The 25865-nt window shown below is 41.8% G+C and overlaps 1 protein-coding gene across 2 annotated transcripts in view; it reads right to left on the bottom strand.

The window, feature by feature from the left end:
* Window positions 1-25865, bottom strand: part of UNC5D (unc-5 netrin receptor D) — a 600815-nt gene that overhangs the window by 59780 nt on the left and 515170 nt on the right. For both annotated transcript variants that reach the window (XM_061177270.1, XM_061177271.1), the window contains 3 exons: window positions 16793-16978; window positions 12617-12994; window positions 7314-7398 (listed from right to left, as the gene is read on the bottom strand). In XM_061177270.1, coding sequence (XP_061033253.1) covers window positions 7314-7398; window positions 12617-12994; window positions 16793-16978 — 649 coding nt within the window. The remainder of the gene's footprint in view (window positions 1-7313; window positions 7399-12616; window positions 12995-16792; window positions 16979-25865) is intronic.

Below are 25865 nucleotides of genomic sequence, written 5' to 3'. Positions count from 1 at the left end.
CCCTTGTCAGTGACTGAACTGAGCTCGTAACTCTTTCAGTGAGAAGGTGTAGTATTCTTTTGTTGTTGTTTTTTGCCTGAGCTGCTGTAGGATGGCTTGAGACATAACCTAGTGGGTAAGTCCTCCAAGCTGGAGAAGGCAAACAGAGATGCAAATCATCCCAGAGGTTTTGGCCAGGTTTCCTCCCTGCAGTAATGTCCTGATCCGTCACCTGGTGTCAGGGTAGAGCCAAAGGCAGGTGCTCTTATTTTATGCTCAAGAGGTAAGGTTTTGACTGGGACCACTACACACTAATTGCAGTAGCCTGATGGCAGGGGTTTCTTAGCTTCTGTGAAATCAGAGCCCTTGGAGGCTCTGATTCATAAAATATGAACTCAGTTCATAAAATATGAACTCAGTTTCATATTTTACTGGGATGGGTGCTTTTAGAATGGCCTCAAATGTCTGCTTTGACATAAAGCGTAGTTTACTAGAAACAGATTCATTTCATTAAAACAATTTTTACAAGTAGAATGGCCATACATATCTGTTTTCTTTTTAGCCTTCTAGAAAGGAGGTCCTCCCAAAGAGCCTAAGGACATTTCTGAGTGCTTGTATCCTCTATCAGGCATGGTATGTGAGCAAGTATGTGTTTATAATTTTGTTTTTGTGTGTGTCGTTCTTGCAACCATGGAGGAAAGGCCACATGAAGCCATTCCCTAGAAGTAGCTACAGTGCGGTGCTGAATGGTGAACCTGTCACTAGAGGAGAAATTGTCTACTCTCTTCCATTTTAGGCCTACTTTTTCTGTCTTCCTAGTCTTGTATTTGGTCGTATTTCATGCTTTGCTATCAAAGCTATTGCACCATCAAGGCACCACTCCCCCCAAAAGTTAATGTTTCCTAACACCACCATGTCTGCCTTCCCAATCCTCACCCCAAGAAATCCTCACTCCAAGAAATCCTCACCCCAAGATGTACCCAGTGGGAAGACCATACCATTTGAGAGAAAATAAAAGCACAGTAGAAAAACAGTGGTTGAAATACTCCATCTGGGTTGAGCCCAAATTCCAAATATGTGTCCTTTTGTAAATTCTTCAGTAAGATTACATTTCCAGCTCTAGTCTAAGCATTTGGTCAGGAATATCCACATGACAGTGTAACTGGAAAAAGAAATGAATGGTTGCCTTTGGTTTCATTTTATTGCTTCTCAGAAGAAAGCTCCATATAGTAATGTTCTGGTCCATTTCTCTACTCACCAACCATGGGTGGGAAGGGGGTCCAAAACGGGAGTGGGTAGTGGGATGATTGTGCTACATCCGTATCATTTTCTTATTGGGGTGTATGTGGGGGAAATCTCTGAAAGGAGACAATTGATTTTTTAATCCTCTTGTTTAAACACCTTAATTAAAAAAAATTTTTTTTATTGGAGTATAGTTGATTTACAATGTTGTTTCAGGTGTACAGTAAAGTGAAATCAGTTATACATATACATCTATCCACTCTTTTTAAGACTCTTTCCCATATAGGTCATTACACAGTACTGAGAAGAGTTCCCTGTGCTCTACAGTAGTTTCTTATTAGTTAATCTATTTTATATATAGTAGTGTGTATATGTCAATTCCAGTCTCCCAATTTATCCCCCCCTTTCCCCTCTGGGTGACCATAAGTTTGTTTTCTACATCTGTGACTCTGTTTCTCTTTTGTAGATGAGTTCATTTGTACTTTTTTTTTTTTTTAGATTCCACATATAAGTGATATCATAAGGTATTTGTCTTTCTCTGTCTGACTTACTTCACTTGGTATGATAATCTCTAGGTCCATCCATGTTGCTGCAAATGGCATTATTTCACTCTTTTTAATGGCTGAGTAATATTCCATTGTGTATGTATGACATCTTTATCCATTCCTCTGACACTTAGGTTGTTTCCATGTCTTGGATGTTGTAAATAGTGCTGCAATGAACACTGGGGTGCATGTATCTTTTCCAATTATGGTTTTCTCTGGATATATGCCCAGGATTGGGATTGCTGGATCATAGGGCAGTTCTATTAAACACCCTTGTTTAATAAAAGTTACCAAAACCTGTTTAGAGAGGATGAAAAATCCACATCCCCCCAAAGCTCCTGAAGAAATGTTAGAAAGAAAAGACCCAAATTCTTTCAAATTAAAGTTTGGGAAAAGAGGCAGCCTTGTTGAGAGTGATCACTATGCTGGTTTCCTGCCCTCCAAAGCCATCTTCGATAAAGGCGGCCACATTTGGCATTGACTTAGCTTCTTAAATACACTTGATCCAGGAGAATCCTAAGGGCCTCTCACCAGCAAATACTTCTGGCAGCTCCAAGTTTATGCCATTGCCTTTCGGTGAGGCTACTGTAGCTTTTGTGACATCACGAAGCATCCTCTATTTTGTGAGTGGAGCAGTGCCTGAAACTTTACCCCAGGCCCAGCCACAGACAGACAGAAGGGTTGAGTTGGAAGGAAGCTGCTTAAGGCAATTTTCGGGCATCAGAGTGACTTCAAAGCAGAGAATAAATGCTTGGATTTGATACCTACACCCCAATGTTCATAGCAGCACTATTTACAACATCCAAGACGTGGAAGCAACCTAGTATCTGTCAATAGACAGATGGATAAAGAGGGATGTGGTACATATACACAATGGAATATTCCTCAGCTATAAAAAAGAATGAAATATTACCATTTGTAGCAATATGGATGGACCTAGAGATTATCATACTGAGTGAAGTCAAAGACAAATATTATATCACTTATATGTGGAATCTAAAATAATGGATTTATTTATGAGACAGACTCACAGACATAGAAAACAAACTTACGGTTACCAAAGGGGAAAGCTAGGGGGAGGGATTAATAGATAAACAACAAGGATTTACTGTATAGCAAAGGGAGCTGCATTCAGTATCCTGTAATAACCTATAATGGAAAAGAATCTGAAAAAATGTGTAACTGAATCACTTTGCTGTACACCTGAAACTAACATTTTAAGTCAACTACACCTCACTTAAAAATAAAAAAGCCTGGATTTACCTACTGTTCTATACCCTCTTCCTACCTTACACTGTATAAATACTGGAAAATGTATCCTGGAGCTGGAAATCACTGACTTAATAACCCTTATACCTTTCTTTGGTGAATTTCTACTGATCTTTTAGCCACCTTCCTTCCCTACTATGCCTCTGTGAATCTATCCTTAGAATAGATTAAGGGCCTCCTCTATTTTTCCCATTGTTTTCTGTGAAATCCTCTATTGCAGTGTAATTCCACATTGAAGTATAAAGTTATTGTCTTCGCCAAATCTGGGCCCCATTCTGTATGTTTCATGGTGTATTTCCATTATTAGGCATAAGCCCCATCTCTCATCAAACATGTCTTACTGGACTCAGGAATAATACACTTAATTATTCCTTAAAGTGGGGAGTGTGACATAGTCTAAAAATACATTATTAGTCAGAAACTTTTGTTTTGGTGCCCAGTCCTGCTACCACCTAGGCAAACCTACTAACTTTTTTTTGGTCTTAATTTTCAAATCTATAAAATTAGGGTAATTATTATTACTTACCACAGCAGGATGGATGAGAAGATTAAAGGAAATATTGTAGGTAGAATACTTTATCAAATATAAATGTATCAATTAGGTGTTCTTATTTTATCTTTCAAATTGTAGTATCACTGTAGATCATGCAATCCTACAACATCCCTAGGAGGTAGGTACCTACTGTTGTTTTTCAGATGAGGACACAGAGTCAAGGAGCTTCATTAACTTACCTAAGGTCACGTGAATAAAACCAGTGAGTCTTAAGTCTGAACCCAGAGCTCAGATGCCTGAGTGCACACTCTTAGCCCCTGAACTCAAATGTCTCCTAACATCAGGTCCGCTAAGTTTCAGCACTGAGGTGACACCTGTTTCCAGACCTTTTTCTCTCAACTATGATGATGTAACAACAGCCAGTTACCTCTGTAGATGTCTAAGAAATGCTCAGCTTCATCCTGCCTTCTGGTCCTGCCTAATTCTCAGTGCTCTTACAGAGCAATTCCAGGGGATGCCTCTTTACAGGGGCCAAACCTTGGAATGCAACGTCAGAAAGCTGTTTTCCTAAAGTCTCCGACGTCAAGGAGCAGTGGCATCCTTTAGTCCGTGAGCACCGGAATTGGAATCAGATATCCTGAAGTCAAATCCCAGCTCACTGGTAAGTAACAGGCCCTCGCAAAGCAGCCTCACTTCTTTGAACCTTCCTTTTTTAGATCTTTTTTTCTCATCTCAAAAATTGATACAAAACCCCCTTCTTTTGAACATAACAGGGGAGATTAAATGAGTTAAGCATGTGAGAGCACCTTTGCAAGTTATACTGAAACAGAGGTAAGTAATTACTTTTCCAAGGATGCGAAGTCCCCTTCTAGCGAACCATTTAAGGTGTATATATGTACAAAAAGTCAACAGAGTTAATTCCCTCAGCATTATAACCAACCAAAAGTCCAGATTGCTGGAGGAGGTTAGAAAAGATTCATTAGGATGGTTGTTCAAGTCTGAGAGTGTAGACAAAGCAGGGACATTGAGGAAGGAAAGTGACATCATTCCACTTAATGGAAAGTACAGTGTCCTCTTACAGACTTCCCACGTATGCAAGTAGGACGTCCCAAGAGAGACAGGGCACATTCAATTCAAACAATGAACAACCTCCCTTGAAACTTACCAGAATATTAAATATATCCATCTGAGACTATTTGAATACAGGGGCTTGTTTTGAGTCAAACTCCACACACCCATACCCCTGGAAATCTGGTACAGAGTTTGGATCCTTGATATCCATTATGGTTCCACTAAATCATCACCCTGCTACACCAGGGGTGTAACTCAGAAAGGAGCAACAGAAATAAATCATCAACAGCAAATGGAACAGCCTTTCAACACAGCATAAAGATGGTGTTCAGAGAATCCCGCTGTAATTCTCTGTGTGTGGAGGTGATGGAGACTCAGAAAACCCAGTTCTCACACCTGTGACCCGAGAGGGAGGGAACTGAGATGGCTCTAGAGGCAAAGGTGAAAGAGCCAGAGCAGTGCCGTTCCAGCTCCACGAACTTTGAGGAAATGGGCCTTAATCTGGACACAAGTTCAGAATGACAGACAGCATGAGATGAAAATGGGTTTACACAAGTGACCTTACAAAGAAAAGATGACACTGAAGAGCTATATCAGTTGTCTTCTCCTGATTCATCACAGGACTAAAAGCAGGACTCAGATACAAGCAGCCTCCTGGCAAGGATGGAAAAAAAAACGTACCTGAGCTTTAGAAAAAGTAACTAAAAGGCATTTACTATTTTTAGTGTTTTTGTAAGTATGTAGTTTGGAGCTCCTCAAAAAGGAGTGAGCCTAGCCAAGGAAGCTAAGTGGGCTGTAGTCTAGTGGTGTGAAGTAGGAACATCTGGGAAGGTTTCAGCAACGTGGAAAAAAATGTGTGCATTCTACAATTTTATTTCATCCTCTGTTAAACAGAGAAGAACACGCTTACTTCATAGATCTGAAGTCTTGGAGGAACTCTTCTTGTTTCCACCCACCTTCCTGAACAGCAGCAATGAACCTGCACCCCAGATACAGATGGATAAACCAAACTGATTAACATGGAACTTACAAAGCTTAGCAGGGGGTGAGCCCAGGAGGCCAAAGCCATCTTTCAAAGTCTTTGAGCTCTGGTGAGTTTTTATGTATTTCTCTTTCTTATTTTTCAACGGCAGGATGTCCCAAGTAATATTTCCCTCATTTTTGAGCCATTTTATTTAAGTCCCTGTATGTTTGATGCCTTTGGACACATTCTAGCTCTGACCTCCTAAAAAGAAAGTTCTAGTAAGAGATGGGGATTGAGGTGAGCTGTGCATTAGGTGCCTTTGAAAATGTGGATGAGCCCTAGGCTGGTTCTTGCATAATGACGTGAAAGACCCTGGGGGTGGGTTTGAAAGGAAGGAGCTGAACACAGGCTCCGTGGACTCATTACCACTAAACCACTAAGGCAGCAGGATGCAGCGGGGAGGAGGGTTTGCAGGAGGCCATGATTTTCAGGCAAGGTTGACTGGATTCTGCCTCAAACTTGATTTTTGAAGGGTGATGCATTTAAAAGCATATGTATAATTGACCATGACCTCAGTTTTGAACAGGTACAGTTGCTTAAATAAATCCACCAAAGAGAGACAAACGAGGTGACTCTCATCCAGAGAACTCCATTTTTTAGGGCTGCTTAGTTGAGATTTTGAATAAAACCTCTTGCCCTTTTTGCCAAGTGGAGATATTTAAACACTGGCATGTTTTCAGGTGTACAGGTAAAGGACCTAGGTCTATAGAACTGAGGAAATAACATAAGAGCCCGACATAGCACAGCTTATGTGCAAATCCTCTGAAAGTCTCCCCAGCAACCAACTAGCAGAGCCTTTTCTTCCATTTTTTCTCAAGCACCGTAGAGCAGAAAGTTAAAACCACTGGTTACCAACACATCCTCTTATGGAGATAGCTATTGAAGAAGTCTGTTCAAACCATCTGTTTCTCTGACTGTTTTTCCTTTCAGTGTTTTTCCTTCGTGTGTGTATTTTTTTTTGCTAACAAACAATGACAAAATCTATTCTAAAATAACCAAGATGTTATGACTGAAAATGCCAGAGGTATACAGACCCAGTTTATAAGAGAAATTGCTTTCTCAAGAGGAGTTTGGTTTTTATCTTGTGTGGAGGCAGGCAACATTTCTACAAATATTATAGTTGCACTAGGAAAAAAACCAACTACTTTCATTAAGGGTATGCGGCAAGATTTGTATTTGTTCATGTAATTGAATTTAATGCTGCTGAAATTTGTCAGACCTGAAAGCTATTGAAGTATAGACTATTTTTTTCTTTGAGGAAAATTGCCTAAGAAATTGTCTCTCGGCTTTAGGGCAGGTCTTCTGTTGATATTAAAAGGTCACAGGTCAGTTATTCTCTGCATTTTCATAATGTGTAGCACCAAAGGGTACCTCCAGGGATGATATTTTCTTCTTTTGAGAGGAAGGGTCTGTGACGCAGTCACTGTTTGTGGAGAGACCCTGCTTATGCCTTGCCTATGGATTTACTGTTTCAGTGTCTGCTGTCTAGATGTTGGTGACTTGGGTTAGCTGCCTACAAAATGGACAGCCAACAGTTTTGCAACTAGTTTTTCCCTCTATATAGTCAAGTAGCTCACTGTCTCACCCACACACCACCATATCACATTATCTTAATAACTTCAGATTTTCTGCAGAAGTTCCATTTCATACTTAAGATCTCATTAATATACCATCTTTCTCTGTCTCTTACCTGGGTTCACCTTGGTTGATGGACATGTAAATCTCCCAAGAATTCTCCTCCGGGATGGCACCATGTGGTATCAGTAAACTCACCCCTGAAACAGAAAAAGCCAAGAAATCATTTGTAGATTCTCCAATTATCCTGAAGCACCTCAGTTGAACAGCTTACAGCTGCCCTCAAAGAGGGACCACCTCACAGCACTTTATGAAATTCCAATCCTGGCAAAGTTTATAAAGTCCAAAATGATAATGAAGAAGACATTGTTTCCTAAAGTGACATAAAGAACTGCATATTAGTCAACTGTGTACTCAAATTAGATTTTTATTTAAAGTCTTCCTAATGTAAATTGGTGGAGCTATTGTGGAAAACAATATGGAGGTTCCTCAGAAAACTAAAAATAGAGTTGCCATATGATCCAGCAATCCCATTCCTGGGCATATATCTGGACAAAACTCTAATTTGAAAAGATATATGCACCCCAGTGTTCACAGCAGCACTATTTACAATAGCCAAGACACAGAAACAACCTAGATGTCCATCGACAGAGGAATGGATAAAGAAGATGTGGTACATATATACAATGGAATATTACTCAGCCATAAAAAAGGAAATAACGCCATTTGCAGCAACATGGATGGACCTGGAGATTATCATACTAAGGGAAGTAAGTCTGACAAACACAAATATATGCTATAACTTATATATGGAATCTAAAATACAACACAAATGAACCTAGGAAAGAGATTCACAGACATAGAGAACAGACTTGGGGTTGGGGAGGGATGGATTGGGAGTTTGGGGTTAGCAGATGTAAATTATTACATATGGAATGGATAAACAACAAGGTCCTACTGTGTAGCACAGGGAACTATATTCAGTATCCTGTGATATACATATTTATACTCTTTTCCATTATGGTTTAACTGAATCACTTTGCTGTACAGCGAAAGTTAACACAACATTGTAAGTCAACTATACTTCAATAAAATAAGTTAAAAAAAACAGTCTTCCTAGCATTTTAAAAATTCTCTTATAAGATTTGGTGTCCTGAGACCTGGCACTATCAAACATATCTGAGAATATATGAGTTTATCAGTTAATCGACTCTAAAATTTCAAAAGGTACTTCTCTGTCTCTATCCATTCATTTCCTAAAAAGGTATCTGTGATGATGGGTGAGCCATCTAACATTTTGCTAGAGCCTGGTATGCAATTGTCTTCTAAATGGTGCATCTTGAAGCCAGTTTAGGGAGGTGACCAACGGAGTAGTGCATTTTGTCAAGAAAACTGGAGAAGGAAAAAGCATGGATAAGCTTAGGAACTTATAGGTTGTTGTGTAGCCACGTAGCCACTATTTGGCCCCGTATTTGCAAACAGAAGCTAGAAAAGGTGACTTAACCATATTCATTCAAGGTCAAATTGAAAAAAAACTCAGTAGCCTTACTTCAGTAAAATCATATAATGAAGGGAAGGGGGGCACATCACACTGCATTTGAAAATTCCCCTTTCCTCCTGAATGCTGTGAACTAAATATTTCACTTTGGCCAAGAGGGAAGAGTCTAGAGCAGGCAGAGATTCTCTTTAATGTACCTTCTTGTTTATAAAAAGAAATGGAGACACAGTAAGATCTTTACAAAATAAAATCTCAGGGTAGTCTCCTATTATTTGAATAATGCAGCACTCACCTTTTCTCCTTTCATTAGAGCTAATGTAATCACACAGGAAGCTTTCAGGTTGCTGATGATAATTTAAACCTAGAGATGGCAGGCTTTACCGATATCCTTCTATGTGCCTGTTAGCTGCTATAGAATCAAGGAATGCAAGACTCAGGGCAAAACAAGTTACTTGTGATTGATTCACATTTATGAACATTATTCAGTAAGACGCTCGTTATCATCAGTATCCTTCACTAATACTAAGAATGAGGCCCATTTAAATCTTGCTTACAGCTTTTCAGCGAGGGTATTCATTTATATTCTGGACCCTCATGTCAACAGTAGGAGAACTGTAATTACCATACTTAGTGGCCTCTGATCTGGCTCCTCCTTTAATTGCCCATTCTTCCTTACATGTAGTTGCCAAATGAAGTGGTCTCCATTACATCCTTCCCTGCTGGGGAGCAGAAGTTGTAATACAGGATATTCAGTGTGTGTGGATGTCAACTTGAATACACACATCAGACATTGTGTATTCTTAGTTTGGCATTGCAGTTTCTCTCTGTTGCCTCTCTTTTAGACTATGATGACAACAGAGACATTTGGACCCTATTCTTTAGACACAGAAAAGCATAGGAGGTTATCATCAAGAAATAATGCCATCTTAGGCAATTAACCCAAAATAAGAGTTTTGTTGTGTTCCCATTTCCCATTTTTCTTTTCCTTTTTTTCCCTTGATTGAGGTATAATTCACATGCTTAAAAATGGACCCATGTTAGGTATACGAATTGATGAGTTTTGGGGCAAATATATACTCTCATGTAACCACCATCGCGATCAAGATACAGAACATTTCCACTGCCTCAGAAAGTTCCCTCACACCCTTTAGAAGTCAGTTTGATAGCCAGCCCAAAAGATCATTTATTTGCCTTCTGACATGTTGATTAGTTTGTCTTTTCTAAACTCTCAAATAAATGAAATCAATCATATGGGATAAGAAAAAAAAAAAAGCACTAATGGCTTATTACCTCAGTAACATGTAGCACAATGCCTGGCAGAGAGTAAGCGCTCAAAAAATAAATCATGACTATATGAACAGGATTCAATATTTTGAGGGGGAAAAAAAAAAAGCCAGGCTTTGAGACATGCTGTCTTCTGCAGACCATCAGGGCCTGACAATCACCTCCCAGATCGAGTCAGAATAAATATGTGTGTGGACTTTTGAGAAAGGGCTGTTTGTTTGTAGAGCAGATCCTATCACATTCCTTTGAAGTCGGCTTAATTCTTGTGTTTACAGTGAAACATTATTCATAATACTCCTAAATTCAACCTGAATGTACAGGATCATTGGAGCTTTAAACAATTTTGCACGATTATCCTTTAAACATACTTCCCTCCCCCCACCCAAACATGTAAATTGTATGTGGCAACTGCAGATAGTCTAACACAGAGGCAAAGGTCCTGGGAGGTGGTACTGCTCGTGGCAAGTTACCCCTTACGAAGAACGAACGGCTCTGTGAATCTTTATGCCTGTGGTCCCCTAAAGACGTATCTATTTTCAACATGTCATTCACGAGTTATCTCTGATTAAAGAAAAATATACTCTCCCCCAAACTCCACCTGCTACCCTGACAGCCTTTTATTTGATAGGACAACAGAACCACCTGAGGTTTTTAGTTCATGTTTTGCATAATAAATGATTCTGAGAGTGTGGGGACCACTGCCAGGCACCCCACAATAATTTGGGATGGATGACATTACAACAATTTAATTTCTGTGCCTTGCTTCTTTATACTTTAGCTCCCCGGGGCATATTTTACATTTATGTTCTGCAAATAACAGAGCATATGTTTCAATTCCCCACACTTATTTTTCCTCAAACTCATTCCCAGTGAACAGCTTCAGTCTTGTCTAGGGCTTCTTGTTCAGAGCTCTGAAAATGCGCCTTCACAGAGGAACCGTTTGGGAATCATAGAAGATGCTATCAGAACTTTGAGTTTTCAACCCAAGTGCCTCTCAAGTCAGAAGGGAAACAAGAAAAAAATCTGTTTCATCGTGATTTCATCTCACTTTCTTTGATGAACGTTAAACAAACAGCCAATAAATGGGTGGATCTTGGCACTTCCTCCACGTGTGTGTAAATGTACACACACAGACACACAAGGATGGGAAGAGAGAAAAGTGGGCCAATCTATTCAACCAGTAACTACTGAGAGGCACCTAAGTGCCAAGCACTAGGTAAGAAAGTGGAAATCAAAGTATTCAAACCCGACATGCAACTTCATACAGTTCTGATGTGTATATATATACTCTTCTTTTTGAAAGGGCAGGGTTTGTATCTTTTCCAGATCCCACACTTCCAATTTACAGATTCTTACAAGAACAGTACCTGTTAATATGGCCGCCTGCTCATGTCCCATCAATCTCCGATCTGCCACATCTCACCAGGCGGAAGGCATCACACATTGACACTCAGACATACTTAAACAAATTTTCTTACCACATCTGAGAACACTGACCGAGGAAGATTTAGAGAATTGGAAGTTTAGAAAACAAAATCATCATTGGGGCTGTACTGGAGGGCTATTTGCCTGAAATGAAGTTTTTAAGGAAGCGATTGATATAGGAAAACCAAACAATCATCAGCTTGAAACAAATTGCAGGCGCAAGTCACTAAGCTACTTAGATGGTCAGTTAGTGGAATGGTAGCATCAGACTAGTTCTACTACAGAATTCATTGTATAAGAGAAAATGTTTGATATTTTAGGTGGGTTAGTTATATCCCTACAGAGAAATCTGCCAAGGCCCTGCTGGTCCTGACTCAATGCTAGCCAGTTCTTTAACAACACTTGCAGATCTGATATATTCCCTTTCCTCTCAGCCAACAGTGATGATTCAGAGCACTCCGTAAATCTCGTTGCTCAGAAATCGGAGGAGAGATGGCTCTCTTCCTCCATCCAGTTAGGTCTTAGGTGGCAACTCTGAAGACTAATCTATAGGTAGGGTGTCATTTTCAAAGTGACCTGGGCTGTACACCTTGTCAAAACATCAAGAAAATCTTCCAACCCAAAGGAAGAAAACACTCTTGAGAACTATATGGCCATGGATCTGAAGTTTGAATTCAAAAGAGCAACCCCATAAGGAACCCTCATCACTGCGCATCATAAAGCAACATTACAGTAAGGTTGACAGACACCGATGGTGTTTATTAGGTCAGTTACTGAGGAAGTTTGACTCTGAGTGTCATTGCAGTAAATTATCGACTAGTGTGTAAACCATGCTTCGCTATAAAAATGGTATTTTTCAGTCATGTCAAAGAATGTTTTCAGTGCTTCCTGATCATGTTCTAGGAAATATATTTCAAGGGGGCTTAAACTCTGGGGACCACCTGAAGCTTTTGAGCCAATATGGCTGTCAACCCTAACAGAGCATCTGATGGAGTGTACGGTCCATGCTGAGATGAAGATGGCAAAATCTAATCTCAGTGCTGGTTCTGGTTTGCCATGTAAATCAAGCCAACTTATGGAGCCACGGTGTTTGTCACTCTGACATGGGAACAGTCAACATCTTATAAATGAATCTTACGGGACATCATTATGTAAATATAACACGTTCAAACAAACGTGAGAAAATACACAAACGCACACTTACCACCCACCTGTATTTGGCATTACTAAGCGTCCTCCTAAATGGCCAAAGACACCAGTGGTCCTCAGTTCTGTCCTTGTAGGAAGTGATGACAGATTTTGGATGTAGGGTGTTTTATTTCTGGGATGCACTGTAGTGAAGCTGCGGTTGTTTCCATGGGGAAAAGTCCCGGAATGATTCTTGCCGTGGTACTCAGCTCTCTCAGACACTCCCAGGGAAACCATGAATGAGCTCTGCACTTTGACTTTGATGTCCGACAAAGGGTTAAAGAGTGAGGACTCCGTCATGAGTTCCTTGTCCAGGGGGTCCTGTAGACAGATGGGCCCACTGTATGTTCGGCTTACTGTTAGGTCTGGTTGCATGGAGGAATTCAAGAGCAGGGAGTTACCTGGTCAAAGAAGATTGATCTGTCACTCAGAAACCGGAAAGCATCACAGTCAGGCCTTTACATCTGCTTCTCCTAACTGCGCAACAAAGGCTCGCCAGCTGCTCCGGTCAAGGCTAGCCCTTCAGACCCACCCTGGGCATCTAAAGCACCTCTAATAGGCTGATCGCGAGTGCCCAGAGCCTTGGAATCAGGAGCTCTGGCTTTCACAGTCAGTTCCCTGAATGCCACTGACCAAATGCATCACCTTCCAGAGTTCTTTACATGCTATCATCTTTTCAAAACAAGTATTTCTGGCACTCCACCAGGCAACTCACTCAGGTATGATGGCTTATGGGATTATTCTAACTGGCAAAGAGAAGCTTCCAAAAAATAAAAAGGAGAGAAAGCTGTTCTGCAAGCCAGTTTGGAGCAAAAGTAACATCTGTTCATTTTAAATGGCAAGAGATGACACAGCGTGGTGACGAGGGGGTGCTGTTTATAACCGAGGTGGGGTGGGTGCCGGCACGTCTCACGTGGGATTCTGGGCAGTTTCTGGGGCTGGGGGAGGACATGATGTGTCCTCAGAGCAAAAGGGTCAGGGGACTTCACGAATCGCTCCATGGCTGAGTAGCCAATTGGCTCTAAGAGCATGTATGTCACTCTGAGAGGCAAAGAGGGTACCACACAGGGATAGGGAGACTCAGATTCGACACGGGGAGCATCTTAGAATGGCTTCCTTTCTGACTCAAAACAAATGGAGAAAAGTAATCCTTACAAAAACATGAGAAATTGGACTTTCTCATCTGTTGGGACTTAACAATATACATATTTTTTTTATTTTTGCCAAGTATAAAAAAAGAAATGCTGTGACATTTTCTTGTGATGAAGTAATCTCATTTATTAGTAAATAACAAACTAACCCTCAGTTCCAAACTTCCCACCCATATCAGTCCGTCAATGTGACATCTCAAATTGAAACCCAAACCATATTAAACCATTTTCCTTTGGGGCTTGACAAAACTGTTTCAAGTATGATATTTTTGAAAATGTTGCAATTGCAGGCCATAGCATATTAGCCTCTATTGTTTTTCCATTTTCATAATTTGTAACAATGCCAGCAGGAAATCTATAACCCTGACTTTTCCCACCTCTTTGTTCTGATGCTCTAAGAATCCAAAATCATAGAGGAAGAGGTTCAAAATGAGATGAAATGACCTTATAGATCTAAAGGCACCTTGATGAGGCATTTTTTTCATGTTTGAGCCTCTTGTGCTAAGACACAGGCATAATAAGGAGCTGAGCTTTGTAACAGAACTGCATTGAACTCTGTAGGTACCAGCCTTACCCTGGGTTATGGTTTTCCCAGGCAAGAAGCGGGATTGAAGAACCATCTCACATCTGAAAAGAGTTTGGAGCCAGATACCCGATACCTGAAAAAGCATATCTCTGAGTCTCATGGCTGTTTTGTCTTACCTTCTGGAGTTTAATTTCTGGCTACTCTTAAAAGACCCTCCTATCTTATGTAAAGCCAAGAAGCAAAAAACATTTCCTAGAGTTAGACTCAAGTCTGAAATGCTTGATTATCATAATATATACATATGACAGAGTCCACAGTTGAAGAACGTTGGCAGCCAACTTGATTCAAGTTTGATCAGGGACAATCCCCCAGTGACCCCAAGTTCTTCTTTGGATGGCCTTCGAGGTCCCTGATCTACTCTACGTATGACGTTCAATTGAAGCCTCACCGTTCACCTTGCTGGGGCTCCAGCCATATTTGTTCAAGAGGGGATGTCACTAAGACAACAGGGCATCAGTGTACAGTGTAGCCTCACCATGAATATGGGGGAGAGTAGAATTTTAATAAAGGATTTCTGCTTGTATCACTTGTTTTGTGAATTCTTGGTCAAAGAAAATGGTAAAGTAAGTTTGGAAAGGCTACATCCTCTCCTAGAAATTTACAGTGCAAGTATATCCTGAGAAGTGTCACGGTAATGAGATGTGTTTCAGCTTATCCAAGTCAGCCTTCCCCAAATGTTCAGGTCAGGGAACCACTCCTCTCACATGCTGCCTGGTGCTCTGTGGAACTCACTGGTGTCCTGTACCAAGGTAAGAGGAAACAACTGGCTTCTAGAACGATACTCACTGCATTTACTGAGCCCCTTCCATAAGCCAAGGGTTTATGACCCATGTTATTCCAGGTGGTTTCATCCTTACAAGAACCCCCTGAGATAGATGTTAGTATCTCCACTTTATAGCTGTAAGAATTGAGGCTGAGAGAGAATAATTGATTCACTAGGTCCTACAGCAATTCTGGATTCAAGTCTATCTGATTTCAAAGCCTCTGAAGTTGTGCACAAAGCTGCCTCTCACACTATTGTATAGTCTCTATTTTTCAAGTGTTAGGGTCAAAGACATTGCTATCTTATGATTTGATGGAAATACAGTTCTAGTTTCTTACACACTAAAAAGATCAGTTCTTGGGCTTCCCTGGTGGCACAGTGGTTAAGAATCTGCCTGCCAATGCAGGGGACATGGGTTCGAGCCCTGGTCCGGGAAGATCCCACATGCCGCGGAGCAACTAAGCCCGCGTGCCACAACTACTGAAGCCCACGTGCCTAGAGCCCGTGCTCTGCAATAAGAGAAGCCACTGCAATGAGAAGCCTGCGCAGCGCAATGACGAGTATCCCCCGCTCGCCGCAACTAGAGAAATCCCGCACACAGCAACAAAGACCCAACGCAGCCAAAAATAAAAATAAATAAATTTAAAAAAAAAAGATCAGTTCTTCATTGGATGTATTTCTAATTAAATCATATATACTAAGCTCTATACCCACATTGAGGGGATGTGTTCTCATCTGAGGTCAACCAGACTCAGACCCGGACCTGAAGCCGAGGGGCCAGAAGTGAGTGGTAAGCAGTCACGCATCCTGTCTCTCCCGGCCATCTCCCAGTCTCTAGTCTGCTTGGGCTCCTGCTTCGCTATCCTGTCCCTACTCCATCACTGCCAAGCACGGAGACTTCTTGTCGTGTGCTGCAGGTGCTACTGACAAGCAGTAAACAGAGATAAAAGTGACAATATTGACCACGAGGGTCAAGGTAGAAAACTTCATCTACGGAAGCGAGACAATTTCATTTTGTAAAATAAAAGCCATCCGTCTCACCCCCATCTCCCAATCAGGAATAGAGTGGTTCAGATAAGAGAATTAAATGACTCTGTGTTTTAAAAATGAATATTGCTGTAGTTTGACATGATACATTTTCTTTCCCCACAACAAAAGACTGCCTTAACTTGGCAACAGCAGAGTCATTTAGGCTGGGAATTTCATTTTTTCCCTGGCTAACTGGCCCATCAGAGATCCTTGAAAATCCTTTTACTTATTTAAAATAGAAGCCACAAAAATAACTCCACCTAATAAGTGGTGTAATAAATATGCCTGGTATAGTCGTTGGCCCTTAGCCTTGAATAATCAGTACTTTAGTTAACTAAATATACATCCCCAAAGCAGGCTGGTTAAAATAGAAAGTTGGGTGATCTGAGATAAAATAACTTGTTAGGCTCACTACATATCAAAGACTTCAATGAGATGCCTCATATAAAATGTCGGTAGGAGTAAGTCGAGACCCATTGATCCTCACAGCAGCCAAGGACTCAGGCAGACTCCTCCATCGAACCTGATGTCCTAAGGAGTGAAGACACTTTGGTAGCGGCTCCCAGTGCCAAGAGCTACCCTCACACAGGACCAAAGAGCGCCAGGGTCTTGCGTGAATGTAGTCTATGGTCCTGGGGACGCAGTGTTGGGGGGGCCCTATGCCGCTGACCTTGACGGACTGTTTTGAAGTTGAAGGTCTGGAAGCCACCTGTCAATGCAGAAGAGTCGATGACGTCCACGCCGTAGTCACTCTGGTTCCGTCTGTAAAGGGTGATGCCGACGACCAGGACCGTGACGGCCACGACCGCAGCGCCCAAGCCTGAGTACAAAGCGATGTCGCTGGCATTCTCAATGCCTGAAAGACACAAGAGAAATCCTAAATGGCCAACATGGGCACAGGGCCAAAGACCCACCCCGGGGCCACAGAATGAAATGCTATCGGAATTTTGGGAGATACTGATCAGACGAAATGACAAATGTAGCTAGCTGCGAGTTGGACTCTCTTTCACACAATAATCATGTTTCTAGAAGACCTTGTATATATCAAAGGGATGCTAGTCAAATAACGTAACTGCATTAAGGTAGCTCACCACATAATGGAATCTGGAACAGAATCAATTTCGCAAAGAATATAATATTTTTCAAGGAAAAACAGGCAACTCCTTAATTTGCTTGTTTTAGGAAGTCCTATTGCCCTGCCAAGTATTTTTTATATTTTATTTTTGTTGGAAGACACGAGACCCACGTACAATGACAAAATACAGGTGAATTGCTCTGCTAGTCTATGACCTGGGGCGCATGCATTCACAGAGAGCGGTCTAGGGTGAGAGGGTAACGCATGGTCTATGAGTCGAGAGAGGAGACCAGAGCTCACAAGTATGAACTTGAGCTTTGGCACGTCACTCAGTTCATCAGAATAGTGACAGACATCAGGGTATTTACAATCATTATGAGCGACTTTCTGCTGTGAGATATGAAAAGGGTTTGGTCCCAGGCGCTCTTATGTCCACGGTAAATGTTTTCTGGCACCAATTAAATGCTCGACTCTAATACTTTTTTTGTGGAAGAGGACTGGTCTCTAAGAGGGCACATGCTGTTTCTCCCATACCTCTCCTACTCCATCCTATTGAATGCATGGGCAAAGCAAAAATAAAAGCGTTAGTTTGAATTTAGATTGTGGGTGTCTCCCCATACCCCAAGGTAAGCTGTAGCTGCTTCCCAACCCTTTTGCTAGATGTACACTGGGTGTGGTTCATTCGGAAGAGATTCATAATGGCTACTGCAACTCAGCATGACATTTACCCAAGACCACATCATCTTAAAAACGTGCGTAAAAATGGAAGGTGGCAAGTACTAACTACATAATTGATTTCCCTACAGATTATGCAGTAGGTATACTTAATAGGTCCAAAAGTAATTACTGTGTCACCCCTTTTGGGCTTAGCAGATAAAATAAACCCATCATATATTTACCTTGTAATTGCACGGCACTTACTCTGCATTCACTGCACCCTAATATGGTACTTACGTTACCAACTGAGTAATACTAACCATACAAGTCCATTTGTTTTCAACAAAGTTAGTGGACTATAAAATAAGGTGCCACCAAATTAAAGAGGGAACAAGGAAATCAAGCAGAACCGGTTCAGTAATAGGGCAGTCAACACATAAAAATAATTCACGAGGAGAAGAACAGTCATCCCAAAGAACAGTAACTGAAAGGTCAGAGGATTATCAGACACTTTTCATAACCACAACAGCCTGGGAGGTATGGAGAAATAGGGTGTGATTTAGGCTTTAGTTCAACTTCACGATGGACCAAATGGGAGAGGGAGAGGGAGAGGGAGAGGGATGGGGCATTGGTGGTGGTCTTCCCTAGACACCCAGAACCATGGGGATGATGATTGATACCAACCCCAAATGTCTACCTATGTCATGTGGGGAGAAAGGATGGCAGCTATCACCCCACTTACAGTCTCACCCTCCCTCTACTCAATTAAGTTCCTTGGAGGGAATCGTTAGAGCAGAGAGAGGACACAGAACACAACAGGTGCAGCAAGCCAGGGTACCGGGAGCAGTGAGAGAACTTTGGATTGGAACCAATTAGCCTTCCCCCACCCCTCCCCTCCAGGTCCTTGGGCACTGCTGACTGATGACACCACCATCTTAAAAGGTGTATCTGGGGAGAAGACACCTGCTCGGCAACTGAGCACACAGAGCAAGAGCCTGACAGTGTCCTGAATGCAGTTGCTCTCTTGCTGAGTTGGTGAAGTAGACACAAAGGCATCCTTAGCTTCCCAGGTACTAAAATAGGACCAGGAGCCAGAGGATGACCAGGGTGAAAGTACTTCTGCTGAAAATGGACATCACTGGACACGAAATCCTGAAACAAAACTAAGTAGCAGGAACAAGCTTTTGTTCCCCTGGATTCCTATCTTGTTCTTTATGTGTCCACCCTCTTGCTACCTAGGTAACCAGAATTCTCTGCCCTCCAGATACAAATCCTGTTTTAGGAAAGGACCCTACTTATGCCTTCAGACGGAGGTATGGATGTTGGATATAGCTCATCGTGTTTCCTCTCCCAGGAATAGGTGCAGAATGTATTTGACTTAAGAGAATGAAATAATGAATTACAGAATTTTTAAAAATGAATACGGGGACTTAGGGGATAGGGTAGGGAAAGAAGGGAGAGAGGTTTGTTCGGAGAGCACTGCTTCCTTATGAGGCTCACCCTGGCACTTGGTGGGACAGTCTGATCTAAAAGCAGAAGTCCATGGACTCCTACAGAAAGATAAGCAAAGTGGGATTTATTTTACAAGAACAATCTGTCCGGGGAATTCGAAGGTTCAGGATCTAATAATTTCATTCATTCAACACACACTTGTGGAGGCTCAACCATGCAGCGGAAATGAGGATACGGGGGTGAATTAACATGTGGTCCATATTCTCGGTTGTTTCTTGTTTAAAACTGGTAAAAGACAAGGTGGTGATGGGATCCTGGTATCCAGGTGCAGCTACAGAGGTAGACACAAGTCCTCAAAGCCACGTGTGTGCGTCTCAAGAGATGTAATCAGTCATCCTTATAGCTCACATTCTTCTAAAGTTGGGTCACCCTGCTTCTTTTTCCTCTTTTTTTTTCTCTTCTCTATCTGCTTTTACTTCACCTCATTCTTTCTTCTTTTCTTTTCCCCCTCTGCCCCACCATTTTCTAATCTATTTCTCCAGGACAGTAGAGTGGGTTTCCCTAGAAGGGTTCCTGTGTGCTCACGAACGTAATTGATTCCCTTTTCATGGGTGTTCAGGACAGGCCCCAGGAGAACCTGAGGTCTAGTTCCACGTTTTTCACCACAGTTTCATGGGAGAAGGGGAAGGCTGGGTGTAGGTGTCTGTGAGCACACGGGCACTTGGAGGGGTGCCACTGCAGAATCACCCCAAGAGTATGTGCGCGTACGTGTGCACATGAGCGCACACTCAGCTCTCGTCAGAGCATCAGAAGCCACTGCCACTCCTTCCCAGGGGAGCTGCTCCGGTCACATGCCCACAGGGTGCAGGCTCTTCCCAAGACTGGAAAGCTTTCTCTACGTCCAGCCCTGCGTTCCTGCGCTCCACACTGCCTACACCCCAGATTCAACGGTCATTAACTTACCGGCTAGGTGGACCTCTGCTAGCGAAAAGCCCCGTTCACCTTTCAGATTATAATGACGGGTCATTGCCCTATACCCCCCCCCCCATACCACTAGGCATCTAGGCCCTACCCATCTCTATCTACCCATCTGTCAGGTGCCAGCGCAGGGCCTCATCCTCCAAGAAAGTGACTCTGTCCTGGCCAATCCAGCCAACCCTGCCAACCCATGGTTTTCTAAACTCTTCGATCACTTACGGTTCCTAGAACTCTTTTTGGATCTTCTGATGGTTAATGATCTGAGTGCATTCTGTATAACTGCTTTAAGTTCTTCACAAGCAGTTCTATCTCTATCATTTCCCACAGAAATTTGCGTTGAATCATTGTGGGACTGTGTGTTGATCGCTTGCCTGGTCTCAGACTGCGGGAAGAGAAGTAGGAAAGAAATCCCGGTCTGAGGTTGATTGTAGAACTGCTGCCCCAGAGACTCTCTTCTTCCTTTACATCCACACACGTACATGTTTATACCTGTCTGCTTGCTCTCTCACTCATGTGGTGCTGGTTTGTTTCCTCCAAGTGATTGTGAACAAAAGCCTTGATACCCCCGACTGATCAGGCTATTCTGCCTTTTGTGGGCATAGGGTACTTTTCTCTGAATTTCTGTACGTATCAACGTGTGATTGATGTCTTTCCTGTGTCTTCATCCCTATTTTCCTCTCTCCGAGAGTTGCGAAAGTTTTAGGCCAAGCTCAGGAGGAGCCAACGTGTGGTAGAAAAACTTGTGTGTAAACTATAGGCTAAAGAAAACAAAAAGAAAGAAACAAGGACTGGGAAATCTCTTATATTCCAAATTAGTCAGAAACTACAGAGGAATCTTTTCATTGCCGGAAGGAGTGCGAAGCATCTACAGAGAAAGGCTACAAAGATTAATAGTTGGAAACTAGGACCCTGGAAAGGAGATGTTTACGGGTTCATTTGGCCTGGAGAAAGGAGAACTAGAAAGTGGCTTGTGGGGGGCTCTTTCACGCATAAAGCGTTGCTCTGAGAAGAGGTCACAGTAGGTGCCCAATGAACCTTCATTTACGATGAAGCTAGTAACCAGCTCTCCACCATCTCTAACAAGGGCTGAAAAGGAGGACACGTGGCCTTTTGTTATAGCAGTTGGGACTCTGCTTAGATATTAAAATGACCTTTTCTACAAGGAGGGTTGTTAAAAAAAGCCACACTGTATTTCTGAGGGAGCTTATGAAATCTCCTTTCAGAGGCTCTCAAAACCGGCGTGACTTGACGGTAGTCTGCAGTTATTTCATTTTTGGGCAAAGTTGGCGAGAAAGGCTAAGTGACCTTTCAAAGCCCCTTCGAACTTCAGAGTTCAAGGAGTGGGTATTAGCAAGTTCCTGTCTTCATGAATTATAATCACACCTAGTCATTCATAGTAACTTATGTCCCCAAAGGAATAAAGCGAAGGGCTGTTTACTTAGTTTGCCTTCCACTCTCCACAGGACTCTCACTGGAAAAACATATTAATGCCACTTATTCATGGAAATTTAGCTCAACTCCCATGTTATGAGGTTAACTACATATCAGATTAGAATCTATTTTACAGGATTAGATAGGGACATCATATGAACAAAGGAGCACAACAAAATGCCTTTCAAAACATATAGCTAGGGAGTTAGGGACTGACATGTACACACTGCTATATTTAAAATGGATAACCAACAAGGACCTACTGTATAGCACAGGGAACTCTGCTCAGTATTCTATAACAACCTAAATGGGAAAAGAATTTGAAAAAGAATAGATCCATGTGTATGTATAACTGAATCTCTTTGCTGTACACCTGAAACTATCACAACATTGTTAATCAACTATACTCCAATGTAAAATAAAAGTTAAAAAAAAATATGCCATTCTGTTTTATCTCATTAGATATCATAAAATGACCACTGCTCCCGTTTCAGGGAAAAAAAAAAAAAACTCAGCAACTTGAATTGGTATATATGTGAGGCAGTGAATTACTAAGGGATTCACACAATAAATACTCACAAAGAGAGGGCTGAGAGAGGCAAAATAAATAGGAGGCTAAAGAACCAGCTGCTGTGCTGGGCTCCCAGGAAACAGCCATCTCTGGACCAGTCCCTCCTTATCCCAGCACAGGCAGTGCTATGTAGATACAGAGTCATGTGCCCAAATATTTAATTGCACGCAGAAACCTAACAGAAGTTATTGTTCGAGTTGTTTATACTTGCTGTCATAGAGAAGCAACATTTTTTTCTTTAACACATCAGAAAATAGCTTTTAACTGGTCAGCTATGGTCAACCATGGTAAGCAATTCCGATTATATCTGCATTGCTTGGACTCTCATAATCCCGTCACCAATCAGCATCTCGCTTTTCCAACTTGCCATCCTCCAAAACCTCCTTATTGTTGTCATTAGTAACAACAGCAGCACATTCTTAAATAGCACTTACTACGTGCAAGGCACTGTTCTACTACTTTACACTTATTAACTCATTTTAATCCTTCCAACAACCTTGTAAAAATGTGCCCATTTAAATGTGTAAACTGAGGCCAGAAAATCACTTGCCTTGCCCAAAGCCTCACGATTGGTAAGTAGCAGAGCTGGGATTCAATCCAAGGCAGTTGGCTCCAGAATCGATTCTCTGGCTCATTCTCTATCCAGCTGTTAACCTCTGTCCTGGTCACACTGCCTGATACTGAAACCGGGTACCAGCCCCTGTGTCCTTGTCTTCTGAAGTAAAAGTTGGACTCAAAAGTTAATGATTGGGAAATGTTAAGATGTAGAAATAAAGAATAGCTGTTGGGCTGGGGAACTGGTAACAACTTAGACGATAATTCTGCCACATAGCAGAACTCCCAGTTCCCTGAAAGATACAGATAAAGGCCTGACACACATTCCTAAATTGCTTTTCTAGGAAGTAGACCCCCACCCGATGAAGACTGCTGCCCACAAGAACACAGACCCTAGACCGGTTGGAACCAGAAGGTTGATGATGCTGACTCCCAATTACCTCACCACCAGCCAATCGTCCACGAGCTGATCCCTCCCTGCTCCTTGAACCATTACTATAAAACTCCTCACTGCCCCCTCCAGGGCGGGACACACAGGCTTGAGGGCGTTAGCCCGTTGTGGTCTGCTTTGCCTGGCAAAGCAAAAAAGCTTGCTCTTTCTATTTCACCCCAAACTCTGTCTCTGAGATTTCATCCGGCACCAGTGTACAGAGGCCAAATTTCGGCAACAAAACCTCTTGCTGGCAAGGGTAACCCAGTAAAGAAGCACTAAGCTTGTGTTTGCTTCTCTGAGAGCTACAGGTGTGATCACATTCTCATCCTCACAACCAAGTCTATTTGAGGTAGGTATTATATTTCCTCTTTCACGATGATGACTTAGGTGCAGATAAGATAGACTCGCTCAAGGCTTTGTCATGAGAAAATGGCAAAGGCAGCATTTGGACACCCATCTGTCTTCACTCCCAAATAGCTTAACCATTAGAGGGTGGCTCCCTGCACTGAGGTCAACTTGCCCCGCTGGAGGAACTCACCAACCAGACTGGTGGGTATCATCAAAAATCCGATGCTTTGCAAACTCACCTGGGCCTTCCTTGCAGCCGAGTAATTATTGTATTCATGTCCTATGACCAAATGACACTTTTCATCAAAACAGTTACTCTGAACTTTGTTTCCTTTCTTCAACACCCCTGCTTCTCACCGGCCCCTTTTCTAGTTGAAAAAACAGAGGCCCTCCTATGTGAGTTCCCTCCTCCACAGCTCAGAAATCCTGTGCTCCTTCCTGCGTTTTTCCTTTCCTTTTCCCTGTTCCCTGAACAGCTGCTTCTCCTCTGTCAGGCCAGCTCCGATCCACCCTCTCCTGCGTCCGCGGGGACCTGGCTTCATTCATTATTCCCTTTTCGCCTTGCATCTTTCAACTCTGCCTCCACACCTGAGCCTTGCCTTCTGCCTGCAAACACAGCCTGGTCTCCCTAATCACCTCCCCCGCAAATCCTTCTCCCGACTCTCTGATAAACCTCGCAAAGATGCAGCATCTTTTCACATCCACGAAATCCTTAGCTCTTTGTCGAAAAGAACTTAAAGCATTTGTTTTTAACATTAAACCTTTCGTGATCCATGTTCCATAATTTCCCTAACCAGTTAACCTCTGTCCTGCTGAAACAAAAGAATAAATAGAATATATGCGTATGATGAGAAAATGTTTTAGTAACCATAAAAAGTTACACTACACCAAGAGAAAATTTATCCTCCAACTAAGCCAGACAGAGAAAGACATATAATACCACGTGATATCGCTTATATGTAGAATCTAAAAAAAAAAGGATACAAATGAACTTATATACCAAAGAGAAATAAAGCCACAGACATAGAAAACAAACTTATGGTTACCAAAGGGGGAAGGGGGGGAGGGATAAATTAGCAGTTTGGGATTAACATATACACACTACTACATATAAAACAGATAACCAACAAGGACCTACTGTATAGCACAGGGAACTCTACTCAATATTTTGTAATAACCTATAAGGGAAAAGAATATGAAAACAACCTGATATAAATGTATATATAACTGAATCACTTTGCTGTGCACCTGAAACTAACACAACATTGTAAATGAACTCTACTCCAATAAAAAAATAAATAAAATTGAAAAAAATAAAAGTAACCACTCGATAGTATCTTTGAGATCTTTCAGGAAGAAAAAATGTAAATTTCCTTTTTTTTTTTTTTTTTTTTTTTTACCATTTTTACTCTAAAAATTCTATTATCCTTATATTTCTATATTATATTTCCTTTCCTGTATGTTGCTCTTTTTCCCCACCATGTGCAGTATCTTGTAGATCTTTCATCTATCAGAACCTACAGACCTGCGTCACTTCTTTTTACACGTGCCTAAGCCCATTGCCAGGCTGTATAATGATGTAACACGTTCACTGTTTCTGTCTGATTTGGTTGTTCTCTTACCCTTTTAAAGTCTGGCTCTTGCGCAAACCACTGTTCCCTCTTGAAGATTGGTCTCAACTACTCCATTAATAGTAATGTTCTTTGTCTTATTCTTTTCCACTGCTCTGCAGTAGAAACACAAGAATAGCCAACCCTCCCTCTAGGGGAAAAAAAAAAAGTCCCTTAAATTTGATTCTTCTAACTTCTCTTTTCTTATTGTTTGGGAACTACCCTTCCTTCTCAAAGTTCTATGAAAGATCTTTAAAGCTCAGTTCTTGGCCCCTTTTGCTCATCTAATCGGATCATCACTCACACGCAGACAGCGCTAACTATTCCTCCGATGACAAACAGTCTCAAACCAAGATCTCCTGCCTCATCGCCTACGTGAAGACCTCATCCAACATTTCCTCCTGCTCGATGGATAAAACCATCACGCAACTGTGTGTTGCGCTAACATCTCAAATTTGTCATCTGATTGATGAATTCACCATTCTTATCTCTTCAAATACTTTCTTTTCTTGAATTCCCTTTTTCTGGTAATGACATCACCAGAGACCAGGCTTGAGACTGAGAGTCATCTTTCCTCTTCTTTCCATCAACCCCTCCCCCAGACCACTGACACGCCTTACTGATCAGATCCCC

Source organism: Eubalaena glacialis, chromosome 20 (assembly GCF_028564815.1).
Source record: "Eubalaena glacialis isolate mEubGla1 chromosome 20, mEubGla1.1.hap2.+ XY, whole genome shotgun sequence".
NCBI classification, from domain to species: Eukaryota; Metazoa; Chordata; class Mammalia; order Artiodactyla; family Balaenidae; genus Eubalaena; species Eubalaena glacialis.
The sequence above is the reverse complement of the archived record's forward strand: the minus strand, read 5'-3'. Positions and strand labels throughout refer to the sequence as shown.